The sequence below is a fragment of the Carassius carassius genome, chromosome 19 (assembly GCF_963082965.1).
Source record: "Carassius carassius chromosome 19, fCarCar2.1, whole genome shotgun sequence".
Taxonomy (NCBI): Eukaryota; Metazoa; Chordata; class Actinopteri; order Cypriniformes; family Cyprinidae; genus Carassius; species Carassius carassius.
Window position 1 is genome coordinate 27223745 of NC_081773.1, and position 18392 is coordinate 27242136.

General features: G+C 36.8%; 1 protein-coding gene across 1 annotated transcript in view; it reads right to left on the reverse strand.

Annotated features, from left to right (window-relative positions):
* LOC132095497 (histone deacetylase 4-like) overlaps nt 1-18392 on the reverse strand; it is a 224292-nt gene that overhangs the window by 52053 nt on the left and 153847 nt on the right. Inside the window, exons 12-18 of the mRNA XM_059500553.1 lie at nt 16490-16683; nt 12418-12615; nt 10670-10856; nt 10399-10532; nt 6892-6994; nt 5180-5226; nt 268-375 (exon numbers count right to left, since the gene is read on the reverse strand). Of these exons, the coding sequence (XP_059356536.1) occupies nt 268-375; nt 5180-5226; nt 6892-6994; nt 10399-10532; nt 10670-10856; nt 12418-12615; nt 16490-16683 (971 nt within the window). The remainder of the gene's footprint in view (nt 1-267; nt 376-5179; nt 5227-6891; nt 6995-10398; nt 10533-10669; nt 10857-12417; nt 12616-16489; nt 16684-18392) is intronic.

The following is an 18392-nucleotide window of genomic DNA, read 5'->3' on the forward strand; positions in this document are numbered from 1 at the left end:
TCTCAGAAAGCAGCCTGGAAGAGGGGGCGGAGTCGGCAGAGTTAATTTGCATTTAAAGGAACATGACAGCTTGCTGTAAACAGAGCTGTTTTTGACAGGGTACAAAGTGTTGTTTTACACTATTACTGAGAAATTTTAACCAAAGTATGCTATAGACTTTACATTAAGACTTTAAAGAATCATATCAAACTGTTGAAAATGGGCATCCGATGACCCCATTAATCCACATCTGTGACCACTGAGTGTGTGAGAGAGTGTCAGTCTTACCCTCAGCTCTCCCGAAGCCACCTTAAACACCAGATCCACTACAGATCCCACAGCCAGACGAGCAGCACTGGACGAGTGAACTTCATTCCAGATAGTGTCACTGTCAACCTGTTAACACACAGACACACGTCTGTTCAATTTAGGGTGGAGATGATACTGGGAATGCTATCAAATGTGAAAAAAAATAAAAATAAATAAAAAAAATAAAACAGATAACAACAACAATAATTGTTTTTATCATGGTAGCTATTAGGTTAAGCTAATTAAGCTAGCTGACATGATTTATATCTTGGGTATCTTTTACCCAATACATTATTGTATTGGTTATACTTAAAATATATAAGCATAAATAAAATAATAATAATAACAAAATAAAATAAGAGAAAAAATTAAGAAATATATATAAAAAAATTAAACATATACTGTACATAAAAATGTCACATTGTAGCTAGTCCTGTTGTAGAGTACTTAAAAAATGATTGCACTAATTCTAGTTAGTGAACACTAAACAACATTTAGCGGTTCATGGAAAGTGTCTCCTCATGAACCCATGCTTATGAGGACAGGGGAAAGCCTCTTTTTCACCGCTGACAGAAGTGAGACATTTACTCAAGCACACGGCAAACAGACACGGCACAGTACATGAGGACTCCGCACCCAACCGTTCCCAAACATCCTCTTTTGTCCCCTTCTCCTTCTCACAGAGGAGCTTGATTGCAGAGCAACCAGGAAGGGAAAGCGACACACAAACCAACAACATGGTCACAAAGAAGCCAGAGGCTCTTTTGACACCTAATGCACAACCCAAAGGACACGAGCAGGCAAATAGTGGCGGGAAACACCTGGCTTGGAAAGGGGGGCATTCCCAGAATGCTTAGAGACAGAAAACAGCCATTCATCAGGCATTACTGATTATGCTCACACACGTCTGCCCTACAGCCTGCAATTACCGCACAAATGAACACACATATACACACAGGAACACACACACACACACACACACACACACACACACACACACACACACACACACACACAAACACACTAATGCTTCAGCACTTAAATGGGGTCATGGGTAAAAGAGGGAATAATTCATGAGGCGTAAACTACCGGCTTTATAGATCAACAGGTGCTCAAAGTGCAAGTCTGACATGAAATGCCATTTTAATTGCGTTATATATTTATAATTAATTGTGTTATATATTATGTAATTAATTATTAATTAATTGCTATTGCTCATACTTGAGGATAGGGACAAAAATTCGGCATGAATATGACCTTAAAAAAATGTGCATTGCATAGAATTACATTCAAGATGGAATCCGAGCCATATATCAAGACCAGAATATCATAAAATATATATATATATTGTTTGAAAAACGTAATTATTACAATTATATAAAATTACTATTTTAAGTAATTAAAATGATAATTTTATAATAATATAATTATGAATAAATAGAAATACAATGTTTTCAATAATTGTAATTTCTTAATATTGAAAAATAAATAATGCTGTTTAAAATAAATAAATAAAATAATGAAACTTTGTAACTTTTTGTCCTGTACTCCAATGTGCATGTTTAGAAAACAAAAAAATCTATTTCCTTTTATTATTATTATGTTTAATATTACAAATGAGTGATTTTTTTAAAAGTAGTAATTATACATTATTTCCCCAAATTAAAATATAATAATGCAGTAAAAAAAATACAAATAATTCAAATTATTATTATTTTTTAAAAAGGCTATTTATTTATTTAAACAGGAAAACATATCCAACATGTATATATATTTTATATTATTATTAAAATATTTGATTTGATAAATATATAACCATAAACTATATTTGAACTAGTGGAAGCAGGGTGTTTAAAAATGGTGACTGTGTCAAAAAGTGTTCTCTTGTACATCCAATATCCATCAACCGACTGCCAATAAAACGTCTTTCTCATCCACAACATCACGCTCTACTTACAGTATGGTTTTCCAATAAAACAACACATACAAACACTGAACTCATTTCTGTTAAAGTGCTCGAAACATCTTAGAGGAAGGAATATTAGGACAGTCTGTGTCTCTGCAACAGCATGTGGAGGGGAAGCGGCCGAAATAAGCTCTTAACGAAACAACAAGCTGGCAACAAGAAAGACGGCGAGAGGGAAGTGTGAAATCTGGAGAACCGCTGAGGCGCTCCGAACCCTGGGTCTCCCTCTAAGAATACATATCCTCCATCCATTTATGAATTCAGCTTTTCAATGGCATGAGCGCTCAAGGGCAACGTAAAAAAACCTCTGGTCTTTTCAAGCTCCGCCAAGAATGACTTTGTCACGAATTACGAGCCTGTGGTGCATTTAAAACAGAAAAAAATATAAATAGGGGAACAGAGAAAGAGAAAAGCTATAGGGAAATGAGAAAGAGTGAGCTAATGAAAGTGAGCAATTTAGTGTAGAAATGAGAGAGAGAGAGCTAAAAGATGTGAAATATAGACATTCAGTCTGGATTGAAACTAGGATGCCTTAAAATACTAGTTGAAATAAAATAAGTTTATTTTTTAATTCTATTTCAGTTAACATTTATTTTATTACAAGTAATGAAAACTTTTTTTTAGGTTTTAGTTTTAGTAAACTACACTAACCCTGGCACATATGTAACAGTATATATAATAATAATAATAATAAAAAAAGAACAAACGAAAAAAAACTTTGCAAAAGACATCAAAACATTAGGTCTTAAGCCCCCAAAGCCCACCCCGACATGGCCTATGGTGTAAAAGCGGTAGAAAGTAATAGAGTGATGTTGTAGACGCTGAGGTTTGGGGGCGCAGGTCTCAGGCAAGCACAGTTTATCTTCATCCTGACAGGCTAATTTTCGCTGTAGAGATGCAGGAAGACAACAATTTTGTTCCATTTCCATAAAAGAGTCCAGAGCCCTTCTGTTTCTCACCATTCAGCTCAAAGACTGAGACTTCAGCCAGACAGGACCGCCTGCCATTTATCAGTCCCCCTCCACAGCCCTGCCTGAGGTTACACACACACACACACACACACACACACACACACACACACACACACACACACACACACACACACACACACAAATCCACCTCACTGCGTCTGGAAGTATATAAACATATCCATCACAATTATAGAATTTGTCTGGTTATTAATTGTCAGACAGATAATTGTATGAAATTTGTTTTGAAAACTGGTCGGGTTTTTTGGCTCCCAGTTCACCTGAAAAATACGTTCAAGTAAACATTGTTCACAAAAACATAAATATTGTTTTATATACATATGCAACCATTCAAAAGTTGGGGCTTCTCTTATGCTTACTAAGGATTTGTTCTATTTGTTTGATTAAAACGACAGTAAAAATAACAACATTGTGAAATGTTATTACAATCTAAAATAACTGTTTTATATTTAAATATATGAATATGTAATTCATTCCTGTGATGCAAAGCTGAATTTTCAGCAACATTCCTCCAGTCTTCAGTGTCACATGATCCTTCAGAAATCACTCTAATATGCTGATTTGCTGCTCAAGAAACTTTTTTTTATTATCGATGTTAAAAACTGTTAAGCAGTGCTTAGTATTTTTGCGAAAACGTGTCTTTTTTAACAATTATTTAATGAATAGAAATTTCAAAACAGCTTTATAAATTATAAAGAGAGGAAGAGAGAAAGGGAGAGTGTGTTACATAAATATGTAATAAATAAGCAAATAAATAAGGTGGTCCTATTAAATAACGTTTTTCGAGCCAATATGCGCTTCCTCTTCAATGATATTTTGCTTCAGGAGCTTGTAACAACTAAACAAATATGAAACTAGTTCAATGTCTCTATATATTCTTAAACTGCACCTATGATAGGTAATGAAAGGTTCATATTTTGGTTTTGGGAGTCCCCAGCAACATGTCGACATGCATGCAAGGTCAAAAAACACTTTCATTGTTTTGAATTTTTCTAAATTTGATCAACAACTCCCAAACGACTGGCTCAACGTGACACTAATCTATTGTGACTGGTCTCATTTTGATTTCATCATGTCTGTAATGCCTGATAAAGCAGTGTTTGTGAACTGTGAACTGGGGAAACCGCTATTTTTACCACTCCAAAAGCGCCACCTAGTAGCAAAGAATGAACCTGCATTTCATTCAACCAAAAAGACCAACAAGTGGGCAGGCAATATGCTAATGTTTTTTCAAAATTTCAAACATCCATAACAGGGGCACTTTAACACTTCCTTGTTTGGATGGTTAAACTTAATATAGTCTTCTTTTAGGTCAAACAATGGAGAATGGTGCAAGTTTCGGCAGGATCATAGTTTCAAATCCCTAAATGCAATATAAGTCACATCTGCAAAATGCATGAACGTAAATGCAAAAATGCAATGTTAATGTAAGGATTATATTATACCAAATAGTCACGACTTTGTGCAATTTTTTCAAAAGGCCACAGAAAAAAAAATTCCCTTTCACATACAGATATACTGTATTGATGACAACACAAAAGCAAGATTACCCCATATTGTTTCACATGAATGACTGAACCACCTCTCCATTCATAACAGGAAATCATTCACGGTCTGTCTGAATCATTCACCTTCCCCAGACGGGGAGGGCATGAGCAGAATGAGAGTGAGGATGAGTACTTCCTGTTCCAGAGCTGTGAAAGAGTGTGGCTGACACTGTCCACTCAGCACTGAAGAACAAGTCTATCTATTCATTCATCATCATCGTCATCGTCAGAGAATACACACACAGCACACACACAGCTTTATAGAAAACATCTGGACACAATTACCCGCCCGGCAGAAAGGAGAGCAACAGTTTTTGTTGCTGCTGGAGTTCGGGGAGGGAGAACCAACAGGACCGTTATTTACACATGGGAAAGAAAGAGATACTTACCCCAATTCCTCCGCACGGCAGTCTCACGAACATGGGTGTCACTGAGCCTGACGAGAGACAAGAGAGAAAGACATGAAGATCATCAACATCACTAAGCTAATCGTCTTCTGCATGCGAATATCACAGTTATATAACTAACTGTATAGTTGTGTAGTTTGATAAGGCAAAAAAGTGGCTAAATGATTTTAAGTCTTTGCTGATTGCACAATCATATATGTACAAACAACATAGTGCAACTTATATAATATCATCTGATTCATAAACCGACGACTCTTCTGATCTGATTCTTTTAAGGGAATTAAAAACATATAGTGCAACCGGTGTCATTCGATTCAAAACCAGTGACTAATCAAATCAAAAACATATCCAGTGTCATAACTAATGAGTTGGTCCTTTTTAGTAAATACAAAACAAACAGTGAAAGAAGTGTGATCCAATTCATGAAAAAAATTACCTTTTGTGTGTGTGTGTGTGTGTGTGTGTGTGTGTGTGAATCAAAAGTATAGTGAAACCAGTGTCATATGATTCATTAACTAATGACTCTTACAAGCCGTGTGCTGGCTGGCTCTGATGAGTGAATTAAAACATTTAGTGCAAGCCATGTCATTTGATTCATGGACCAATGATTCTTATGAGCCGGCTCTTTTAAGTGAATCAAAAGCATAGTGCAACTAGTGTCATTTGATTCACAAACCAATGACTCTTATGAGCTGATTCTTTTTAGTGAATCAAATACATATGGTGTAGACACTGTCGTATGTTTCATAAATCAATGACTCTTATGAGCCAGCTCTTTTTAGTGAATCAAAAACATGCAACCAGTGTCATTTGATTTAACTAATTAATGTTAATAAATTCTTAGGGATTCCTCTGCTGCACAAAAATAATGATATACCGTATTTATATACACAAAAAAAATCTGACTTGTAATGCAATGCCAAAAGACTTAAATCGGACGTCAATCAGCACAGATGGACCACCAACACCGAATACTCAACAAAATGACCACAATGACCATCCCCTTCTATATAACTGCACAAACACATGCAATAATCCAACGTTTCTCAGTGAGGCAAAGCATCTATTGATTAAAATTGCCCTATTTTCAAATAAATCGTGCTTATGAAGCAACACACTGCTGCGAGATCAAAAAATTCTGTTGAATAAACCGACCCGATCAGATAGAAAAGGTGGAAACATGTCGTCTCCGTACCCGACGAGTGTGAAATATCGGTGTGTGTGTGAGCGGGCATGTCGTTTAATCAAGTTTTTGATCGCTGCATGAGGGGGCCGGAGCTGAAGTCATGGAAAACTGCATGTGTGGTTGTTATTGGCAGAGAGGTGACGGCCTTGACTGACAGCTCAGGGGCAAACTCAGATCAAGGCCATGACTGATGAAAGCAGAGAGTGGGCTGACAGAGGGGAACGCCAGGGAGTTTGGGATGGGGTGGGAATGACAACAGGCCAAAAACAGAAATGAAACGAACTGCAGCATTTGGGAAACATGCTGTAAGGCGGATCTGGCTGCAGAAGCGTAAATAATGTGGATAATTGCAGAAGTCCAGGCGGAGCTTCACAGGCTAATAACTGAGAAGGCCATCGCAGGCTCCAACTGTCGCAGAGAGAGAAATACAACAATGTGCTCATTCACAAAACTCAGTCAGATTCAGCCCGTGGTGTAGTCAGGTGTGTGTGTGTGTGTTTGCTCTTACTGTCCAGTTTCTGTCTGAGAGGGTTGGTTCCGTAAAGCCGCACATGAGCCTCAGTGTGGACCGTCTGTAGCTCCTCCAGAGTGGCTTTCCTGCCTCGAATACACTGCATCCAAAAAATAAAAAATAACAAAAATAAAAAGAGAGAGAGTTAAAACCATCGTAAGAAAAGATGCTTTATTCGGTTTGACATGGATGAAGTAGAGGCTGTGCATTTCTTATATAGCAATCAGCTGAAATATAGTCTTAACTTTGAGACTTGATGCTAGTTTTTGTGTATTTTGTTAAAATAGTGTAAAATTATTGTTCATTGAAATACAAGATTTTTTTTGTGTGTGTGTGTGTGTGTGTATATTCTATGTTCTTAACCGTGAACAAATATTCAACAGTTTGGCGTCGGTAACAGTTTTGAAATAGGTTTTGAAAAGAGTCTATGCTCATGAAGGCTGCATTTATTTGATAAAAAAATACAAGAAAAACAGTATAATTGTGAAAAATGTTTACCTTTTAAAATAGCTTTTGTCTGTTTTGATATATACATTTTTAAGATTTAAATTTTAATATATTAATATAAATTTTAAAATGTATATATTATTTTAGCATAATTAATCCAGTCTTCATTGTCATACGACTCAGCAAAAAAATATTTCAGTATGCTGATTTCTTATTACCAATGTTGAAAACAGTTGTTTTTCGTAAAGTTGAAACATACATATATATATATATATATATGTATATGTATATGTATATATGTACATGTATATGTATATGTATATGTATATGTATATGTATATATGTATATGTATATGTATATGTATATATATATATATATATATATATATATATTTATTTATATAATACTTTGTTGAACAGAAAGTTAAAAAGCACAGCATTTATTTGAAATAAAAATCCTTGACCGTCCAAAGTCTTGACCATCACTTTTCATCAGTTTAATGCATCCTTACTGAATAAAAAATATTAACTTTGCTACAAAAAAAGCACTGACCCTAAACTTGTGATATTAACTTAATTTTAAATGTTTCAAAATCCTAAACCTTTCTTTACAGTTTACTTGTTCACAATCTCAAAATTCAAATTTGAACATTTTATTCAATAAAATCTAATTTAAACAAGTTGTAAATGTAAATGAATTCACATGAATTATATATGACAAATCTGTCAAAAAAATATAGATTTTTTAAAAACAAAGTGATGTAATAAAGCACACATTCTAGATCTGTACAGTTTACAAATATGTACAAAACAGTCCTTCTGAACAACCTATGATTAACAAAAAAGTGTCCTTAAAAGCCCTGTCCTGCAGAGTTGAGCGCTACCTCTAATTAAAAACATCTGAACCAGCTAATCAAGGTCCTCCGACTCTCTAGAAACTTCCAGACAAGTGTGTTAGGGTTCTCCAGGAACGTGACTGGACACCCCCGGTCTAGGTCATGTCTTTTTTACAGCGACTGTTATTATTGGTTTGTAACCTGGAATGTTTTGGCAAGACATATTTCATTGATTGCAAAATCGACAGCCACATTGAACCGCCATCCTGCCCCCTCTGAAGTCTTTAGCTGTCTAAGCAGAGCTGAAACAGACCCCACTCCAAACTGGGCCCCACATGCCTGTAGAACAAAGCCGTCGGCCCTCGGAGGTGCCGGAGCTGCTGGATTTGCAATAATGTCATTTTCCCTTTTTTAATAGCTGTGGCCTCTGAGGCACAAACCATCCGAGAGGGAGGCGGACCTGCCCACCTGTGGAAGCGCTCAGGGCCGAGCCGACACCTGCAACAGGACCTACTACCTCTCAGATTTAACAGCAGGGGCAGTTAAAGAAGGGCCCTCGGGGCCGGTGCTGGTTGGCGGCAGCTTAAAACAACCCCGCACTCTTTAAGAGCCCCCCTGCTGTAGATTAGGGGGGTATTAGAGTCATGACTGCCCTTAATTGAGGCCCAATTCACTGTTTCCATCTCCCAGCACAATAAACATCCCCACCAAGGACCGAACTTAGGCGAGAGAGTGGGCGCGCGGACGTGCCAGTGTCGTGCTTGTTTACTTGTTTGTTTGGAGGAAAACAGAGACGGCAGCTATGCGACCTACTCTAAAAGGCCTGACGCAATGGAGCCAGCGTGGCAGGAGAGATTAGATCCAGCGAGAGCCATTAGGCACCAGCGATCAGAGCTGGAGATGATGAGAGAGCTCAGGAATTGCCCTCAGCAGGTGGAGGCAGAGATAAGCAGGCACAGACTGCTTTTCTGCATTGATTTCAGGGGGAAAATAGACTTAAACATTGCAAAATTTGGTAAAATAATGTTAATTATAGCTTAAAGCGTGCATTTATATTTATGCGTTTATGTGTGGGTGTGTGTGTGTGTATACTGTATATGCACAAACAAACAGATATGAATTGTGTGTTGCTTTGTGAGGAGTTTCGTGCAGGTTCTGTAAACCGAAACCTGTGATTTGTGTTATTTAAACTTGAAAATGAACTAAGCTGCAGGATTTTTGAAACATTTTGTATTAAATTAAGAAGAAACAACGTTTAAAATTCTTGGGGTCAGTAATTGTTTTCATTTATTCAGCAATGATGCTTTAAATGGATCAGAAGGGATACTAAAGACATTTATGATGTTTAAAACATAATTTTTTTTAATTAATGCTGTTCTTTTAAACCTTCTGTTCATTAAAGATATCCAAGATATATTTGGGGGGAGGGGCGGTCTTTCATGGATTCAACAAAATTATTAAGCAGCACATGTTTCCAACTTTGCTAATAATAAGAAATGGTTCTTGAGCAGCAAATCATCATATTAGAATGATTTCTGAAGATCATGTGACACTGAAGACTGGAGTAATGATGCTGAAAATTCAGCTTTGTATCACAGGAATAAATTACTTTTTAAAATACATTTAAATAGAAAACAGCTATTTTAAATTGTAATAATACTTCAGATTTGTGATCAAATAAATGCTGTAATTTAATAAAAGACAGACGCCAAAACATTAAAAAAATCTTGTCAAGACTTAATTAAAACTATTTTTTAGGTAATTATAATTATTAAAATTGGTCATGTTACTCTTCGGCGTAAAAGTCAGAAGCGCTCAAGATGCTCTTAGGATCATTTTCAGATGATTCTGGAGAACATGAGCATCAGGTTTTGAACAAACCTGTGGGGTTCACGTAGCTTCATTGCTATATATACATATTTTATTTATTTTTATTTATTTATTTTTTTTATGAAAAACTCCTTGAACACACTCAAAACAATCTCACAGCCCCTTTCCTTTGAGTAAAACTCTTTGGCTCATTCATAAAGTGTGTGGCTGTGTTTGTGATGGCTGAACAGCGCCCTCTACAGATCGTAAAAGTATCCTTCACCCTGCCACAGTAACCAGCAGTGAAGCTAAATACAACTTAAATATGTTTAGTTCTGAAAGACTACATCATGTTACCGCTTAAATTTGTGCTGTTATGTTATAAAGAGAGGGACATGAGTGAAGGGGTCACCTCACACTGGCCGCGCAGTCCAGTCTCCTGCAGACGGGACCAGATGCTCTGGATGCGCCCGGCGTGTTCGGGGTGGTTATTACTGTTTCCACACATGCACTGGTGTTTCTGCATCAGGGTGTCATAAACCAGACCTGTAAGGACACACATACCTAATAAAAGATGGCTGCTAACTAATATAAATACACTTTTTTGTTGTTTTTAAGGTAATGTCCCCAGGCTTAGCTGTTTGGTTGGTAAATTATTTGGAGCATCTGATCCAGTGACTGACCGGTGGTGAAACGCGGTTTGGCTGGAGGTTCCTGCACCACAATGGGAAAGGTCGCAGAGGCCGGGGATGACTGTGCTCTGGACAGGGGCCGATGGCCCGGGAAGGTCACAGATAGACCGGCCGCCTCCATGGATGCCTGATAGTTCCTCAGCTGATGGATCCTCTGTTGCTCCAACAGGAGAGCTTGCTGCGCAGAGACAAGAACAGAAGTTTGGCATGAAATAATGTCAATATGTGAAATTAACATACATATCCTTATATGTACGTTTTTCATACTTTACAGAGAAGAAGTATTTTTAGGCACCCTGTAGTTACACAAATAACCAGCAGGTGGCACTCAATACATTGCAAACCACTAACAAAAGTGTTACATACAGTATAGATAATGCTTTTCATTTTGAAAATCCGTTTATAAAGGCAAGAGTGTTCTGAGCTCCACTTCATATCCCACAATGCTTTGTGTTTAGCTCTTCAAGACAGTAAAACCTGTGAAAATATCTAAGGCAGTATACGAAGGTCTAAAGGCACCAAGGCCTAGGTGAGAAATGCATGGCCTGCATTTCTTTTTTTTATTATGAACAACGCTGAAAATAGCTGTGCTGCTTAGTATTTTTGTGAAACCTTTTAAGGATTCTTTGATTCTTTTCATTTATTTAAAATAGTCTTTACTGTCACCATTTGACCAGTTCAATGCATTCTTGCTGAATAAACATATCGACTTAATAAAACTTAATCTGAACTTTTGAACAGTAGTGTTTATTTCAATTTATACTAAGAAACAAGCACTGTAGCCTCTATATATTTACTGTCTAAAGCTGACTTGATTTATTCTTGATCATTAGAAGTGACGTTATGGTGTCTTGAAAGCTGTTCTGAAACCTTTAGAGGTTTCTTCAAACATAAATGCTGTCTGTTAATTGGCAGCTACGTTCAGTTTTGGACACAGAGTTAGTTAGCTGATGAATATTTCAGTTCGACTGCAGGAATATGCAGAGGAACATGCACCCCTGCTGCCCATTAAGAAGAAAAAGAGCTGGACCTAAACGATCTCTTCCAGCACAAGTGCCCACCTCCCGTTCATTTTTAAAAAGCAGCGTTTAATTAAGCGAATAAGACCTGTGCTTGCATTAAACACTTCTGAATGGCGAAAAAAAATACACGGATTGCATAAATAAACTCATACTGAGCATGCTTTTTATTTTATGTGTAAATTCAGCTCCATCGTCACTGGAATAAATTACATTTTAAAATCTATTCAAATCGAAAACAATTCTGATAAATGTTTTCTAATGTATTTTTAATCCAATAAATCCAGACTTCTTTCTTCTAAATGGTGGTATTTTTTTTTTGAAGGGTAAATTAATATAACAATTTTATTATGTAAATGCATTATTACAGAGACAAAAATAGAAAGGTACAAGATCTGCCGTTTTGGAAATATTTGTATGTTTGTTGTAATTGTGCAATACTGCCGATTCATTTAAATGAATTCCAATGAAACCAGCATGTTAGCTAGCACAGCTGGTCTATTTGTATTTTACATGAACCACTTTTATTGTTTTATGGCAGCTTAAAGTAAAATCAATGCCTGTCTCCAGCTGAGTAAGTGCCAGAAATACGCAGTATCTTGTTGGGACAGATTGTTCTTACGAGTTAATAACCCCCTTTTCACCAACAGGCGTCTGACTCTTTATAGGAGGCTGTTGCTGCCCCCTTCTGGTGCTCAGTGTCTGCTCGGACACCCTCACCTGTCTGAAGAGCAGCTCTTCCTCGGCTTGCCTCTGGAACTCTTCATCCTGCTCATCCGGAGGTTCCTGTTTGATGGTGACCCCGTGAGGACGAGCCTCCGTGGAGTCGCCCAGGGCCTGGTGCTCCCGCAGCTCCTCCTCCGTCTCCTCCGGGTGACTCTCGTGCTGCCGGCCCGGCTCGCTCGGCTTAGCCATCATCTGAGAGAAACAAGTCAAAATCACCATCAACTCAACTGATGAATCAGACTTCCACGAATACAAAATAAACAAAAAACCTAAGATAATATGGTTTGAATCTTTACTCAATAGTCCTGAAAAAAAAAAAAAAAAAAAAAACCTTAAAAAAGGAAAAACTTGTTACAGTTATTAATGGTACTAAAGATTTTTTTTCTTTCTTTTTTTGTTGAAAGAAATTAATACCTTTATTCAGCAAGAACACATTAAACTGATCAAAAGTGACAGTAAAGACTTATAATGTTACAAAAGATCGGTTTCTATTAAACGCTGCTCTTTTAAACTTTCTATTCATCAAAGAATCTGTGGGGCTGGAGTAATGGTTTCTGAAAATTCAGCTTTGCCATCACAGGAATAAATTTCATTTGAAAACCTATATAAGAATAGAATTTAATTTGTAATGACATTTCTTAATATTATTGGTTTTACTGCATCTGTGATCAATTCAATTTGGCTTTGTTTAGCAAATAAGAGCAAAATAAAATAAATACTAAAAAAAAAACTAAAAAATGATAGAAATTGTTAACTGTTTAACGCTCTGACGATATCTCTATCAGATAGTTAAACAACTGTTTGCTAGTTTTTGTTAGCAGCTTGTAGTGAAGATAACTATTTAAAAAGTATAAACCAACCCTTAAAACCAACATTAAATAAAACTGACCACATTCACTTTATTAACACACAGTTCGCTTTAGAATTAAACCACTTAATGGAGGTAAAACAGGTTGTGATTGTGAATGCTGACGAACAAAACACACAAATCTGGTGTCCAAAAATACAGTCAAAACTACAGCTGCATTAAATAATACTCTTGAACAACAGGAACAAAAGAAACTGTCCTCTTGGCTCAAGCTCATGCTGTGAAAACTGTGTCTAACCCTATCAGTGTGGCAATGACAGCTCATTGACAGCTCTCTCTCTCTCTCTCTCTCACACACACACACACACACACACACACTCCAGTGTGGTAAAAACACAGCCCCTGGCAATGTGCCAAGGGAACATAATTGACGTCAGAGCACTCGGCAATTGCCTCATCCCTGTGCTTCATTCTAAACAAGCTTTTTTTATATTCTCCGCTTTGTTTTTCCCCCATCCTCGCCGCAGCTCTGTCTCTCCCTTCAGCGTAGTGAACATGTCAAATGTTCATGGCAGGTAAATTACACATTACATTACTTTACAAAAAAAAATAAAAAAAGATAAGAATAAGAAAAACTTCCCAAAACCGTAACTCAACCTTTGTCTTTTTGTCACAAGAGTTCAATAATTAGGTCTGAAACATCTTCGGTTGTTCACAAAGTTAGACTTTCTGTCAGCGTCAGTAGCTCTGCGCACAAACTTGACAGGTGTGGCTTGGGTCATGAATATTAATTAGGTTATTTGAATTCTGGCATCATTTAAACACCCACATATCAGTCCACTGGTAAAGAAAGGCTGTCAAGCTCCAAAAGTGACAGACAAAAAGGCAAAATAAAGATATAAATATAGTCTTGAGTACTATTTTTTAGGGATTCCGAAGTCAAACTTTAGGAAAACACAGAAATTAAGACATTTTTCATCAACAACCTTCACTACTGCAGCACTTAAATCTCATTTACATTTGAGTTTATTCAAATGTGGGGAATCTAAATGAGTCATGCAATATTTGTAGTCAATTATGCCTAATATTTCAGGTTCTCGTGTCTTATAGCGACATGCCAAATTTTTAAATATGCATATTTAATTTGCACAAATATGACTTAATGGAAGTAAAGAAGGTTGTGTATGTTAATTTTAACAATTCGGGACTTCAGGAGAAAATATCAAAAGAAGAAAGTTTGAAGAATGTTGGTAACCAATTGCTGGTAGCCAATGACTTCCACAGAATCTTTCCTTACTGTGGAAGTCAATGGCTCCCGGCAACTGTTTGGTTACCAACATTCTTGAAAATATCTTCTTTTTTGTTCAACAGAAGAAAAAAACTCTTATTTCTCCCACAAATGAAAATGCCATCATTTACCCACCTGTTCCAAACCTGTGAGAATTTCTTTCTTTTTGAAGAATCTTGGTAAACAAAGAGTTGACGGTAGCCATCGACTTCCATAGCATGAAAAAAATTAAAAAATACTTTGGAAGTCAATAGCTACCGGTAACAGCTTGGTTACCTACATTCTTAAAAATATCTTATTTTGGAACATGTTTGGAACAAGTTATTGGAACAAGATATTTTTGCATGAACTATCCTTTTTAACATGCTTCACCATGTTTAAATCCTTTTTGCAGATTTCCCCCCCTAGATACATCGAATAAAAAGCACAAATTAAGTCCACAGATATGCAGAAATTCTCAAGCACTGATTGACAACATATGTCTCCTCATATCTCCCCTGTGAACTTTAAAAACAGAGGAATGGAGTCATATGTAAACAGCGTAAATGCTTGGGAAGCATTAAATTCCTCTTCCATCTGCAGAGCAGAGGCAGTATTCCCAGAAGCCCCGAGTGTAGCGCTGAGGTGATCCACACCCGGTGAGCTCATCCTGACGTGTTTGTGTGCAGGCATGGATTAACCCCATAACTAATCTATAATGCACATCTGCGGTGGTGAGAGAGAGCACAGGCATTAGGAACAAACCAAGAGCCTGTAGGATAACGGCCCAACACAGACCTCACCACACACTCCATGAGCAAACACGAGGAGGGAGAAATGAGGCGGTTATGGAGCACAGCAAGTATTCCCCCTCTCCATTAGGGGTTTACAATTCTTCTTTGAAAAGTTCATGAAGCAAATCAGCTAGCTCTTGAATGACAAACTTCATTATAAAGCAAAAGAATATTTGTCTGTATGAAAATACAGACAATGGTGCAAGATTGCTCATACACTGAAGCACTATGAATGGCATATATTAAATACAAAATTATGGTACGGTAATAGGAAAATACTTATAGTTAATGATTCCAAGTACAAAAGCAATACATTCGTTTTATTTTATTTAGTTTTATGTGTGTGAAACACTCAAATATATACAATTATAAAAGTAGTTTAAATATGTAGGGAGACAAGCTAATCAGTGGAATAAATTTACAGCAAAACATTTGAATGAAAAATGGTAAAAATATTACTATTTCAAAAGATGCAATAAATTAATCAAAAATGACTTTTACAATGCTGTAAAAGTCTATTAAACAGTTCTTAGAAATTTTCTATTCATCGAAGCATGACTATTTTCAATATTATCATTATTATTATCATCATTATTAAATCAGCACTCTTAGAGTAATTTCTGACACTAAAGAAGACTGGAGTAATCATGCTGAAAATTCAGATTTAGCATCATAGGAAGAAATTACATTTTAAAATATAATCAAATAGAAAACAGTTCTTTTAAATTGTTATAATATTTCACAATATTACTGTTTTTACTGTATTTAAAAAAACAAAAAAACAAATAAATGCAGTTTTGGTGAGAATAACCAACAACCAGACTTGTTTCAAAAAAATCTTACGACCCTTTTGAATGTTATATATTTTATTCAATAATTGTATCAATTAATAGTCAAGAAAACTGTATTTCTTTATTTCCAAGACTTAGAAAATACATAAAATAAAAATTGATCAGTCTTTTGAAATGGTGCAAGCAGACAAATTTGTTTCCGTTATACCTTGTTTAATTGCGATTCTATCCAAAGATTCAGTCTGGGTCTGCACGCACGCACGCACGCACGCATGCCCGCGCGCACACACACACACACACACACACACACACAAGCAGAGTGTTTCCGGTCTGCCCATGTAAGGAAGGCACATCCTGCTGGTTGCCATGGTGATTAAGGGTGCTCAAGACAGACAGAGTGCTTTACCTTGCTGATGTGAAGCTGCTGCTGCTGGAACTGTTGCTTGTGTTTCTCCAGGAACTGCTGGTGCTGCTGTTGAACCACCAGCTGCTGCAGCGCCTGGGCGTTCTGGGGCAGGGGGGCCGACTGCGTGCGTCCGAGGGGCCGATGCTGCCGGAGCTTGTGGATGGGATGCGACTGCAGGGACACGCCCCCCAGGCCTGAGGACACAACACATGGGCTTTGGGTTACACAGCAGATTCTTGTTAGCACTCAGCCCTGAGCTAATTAACACCTCGCCAGCTTTGGCTCTCGGGGGGTTAAGTTTCCTGAACACATGGCTGAAGCTGCCCACGGATGGCTCATGAAGCATCTGATGCACAAATAAAACTGACAAGATCTTTCTCAAAAAGTGCAAACAGAGCACTGAACTGGAGAGTTACCATTTCAAACTTAACATGCTGTCCTAAATATGTAACTAATGGTGCAAAAGAAGAAAAAGAAAACAAAAGATGTGGCAAAAAAATATTTATATGTGCATTTAATGCATTTGTACATAGAAATAAATTATATATATATAATTCAATATAAAATACAGATAAAATAAAATATATATATATAATATATATATATATAATAACTATATATAAATGTGAACATAATATATTAATATAAATATATGCTATATACTATATATTCATTAATTTGATATAAAATAACATTATATGATACATAAAAAATATAAATGTAATTGAATTATATTCTATAAAATTACTAAAACATGTATCTATATAAATACATAAATAATTGTAGTAGATATTGTTTGACTTGGACAACGATCAATTATACTGTGCACAATAATTATACAAAGAAATATGTTGCCCCCAGAATGCCACAACTGACCAATCAGAATCCAGCAGAGAGCAGTGTTAAGAAAGCCACAGAGTAACCCAGTATGTGACCATTACGAATTGAAACATGCATCTCTGCCTCCAGTACACCAAATGATGGATCGCCAAAGGAAAAGCTACATTTACTATTATTTATTGATTTATTTATTTTGCATTATTGCGCCACTCTGCTCCAGACACACTCTCCATCACTACTCCTCCCAGGGGCTTGAACCTTCCTGTTTGTACACTTCCTGTGGATTCGCTAGTGGGTGGAGAAGAGCTTTCGTCTTTAACGTGATGGTTTATGATGGCACAAATCATTAGTCAGAATTGACTGCGCCAGCGAGGAGTCTCTCTCTCTCTCGCATCCTCAGGATAAGTATTGACCTCTTCTTATTGGCAGCCTCCCTCTCCCAGCTCTCGTGAAGCCGATCCTGGCACATCAGGAGGCTAATTAACACCGCCTATGACTAATTCGATTAAAATGAGCCTTCTTTAGTGCGTATCGGAGGAAATTGAATCCAGTTTATAAAGGGCGCTGCATAACCTATGCTGGACTAATTATAACCAATAAATGCATGACATCCACAGGGAGAGCGGAGCGCAACGCATTATGATCCTGCGAGGCCCCGGGGCACCTGGCTGTTCCGAGGCCCCCCTTTGGTGCAATTTTGAAATGTAATGTGAAAACAATAGGCAATTATGTCACAGAAATGAGAAATATTTGTGTATTATGAGAATTAACAAACCATGTAAATATTCCATTTAAGCAATACAACAGTTGCAAAGATTATACATGAATTATGAAAATTAAACATTGAAAGAGGGAGCAGAGGGGTAAAGTGTGTCAGATGCTTAAGGGTAAGATGTGCTGTGGTGAACGACTGAAATGTTTTCAAGCAGGGGCCACATTTCCTTCCTTTTAAAGGAAATGAGGAGTTATACATGAAGTCTGTAAAACTGCAACATTGTATGTTTCCTTATAACCTAAAACAACGGCTAAAATGTACAATTATTATATTTACATTGCATTTACA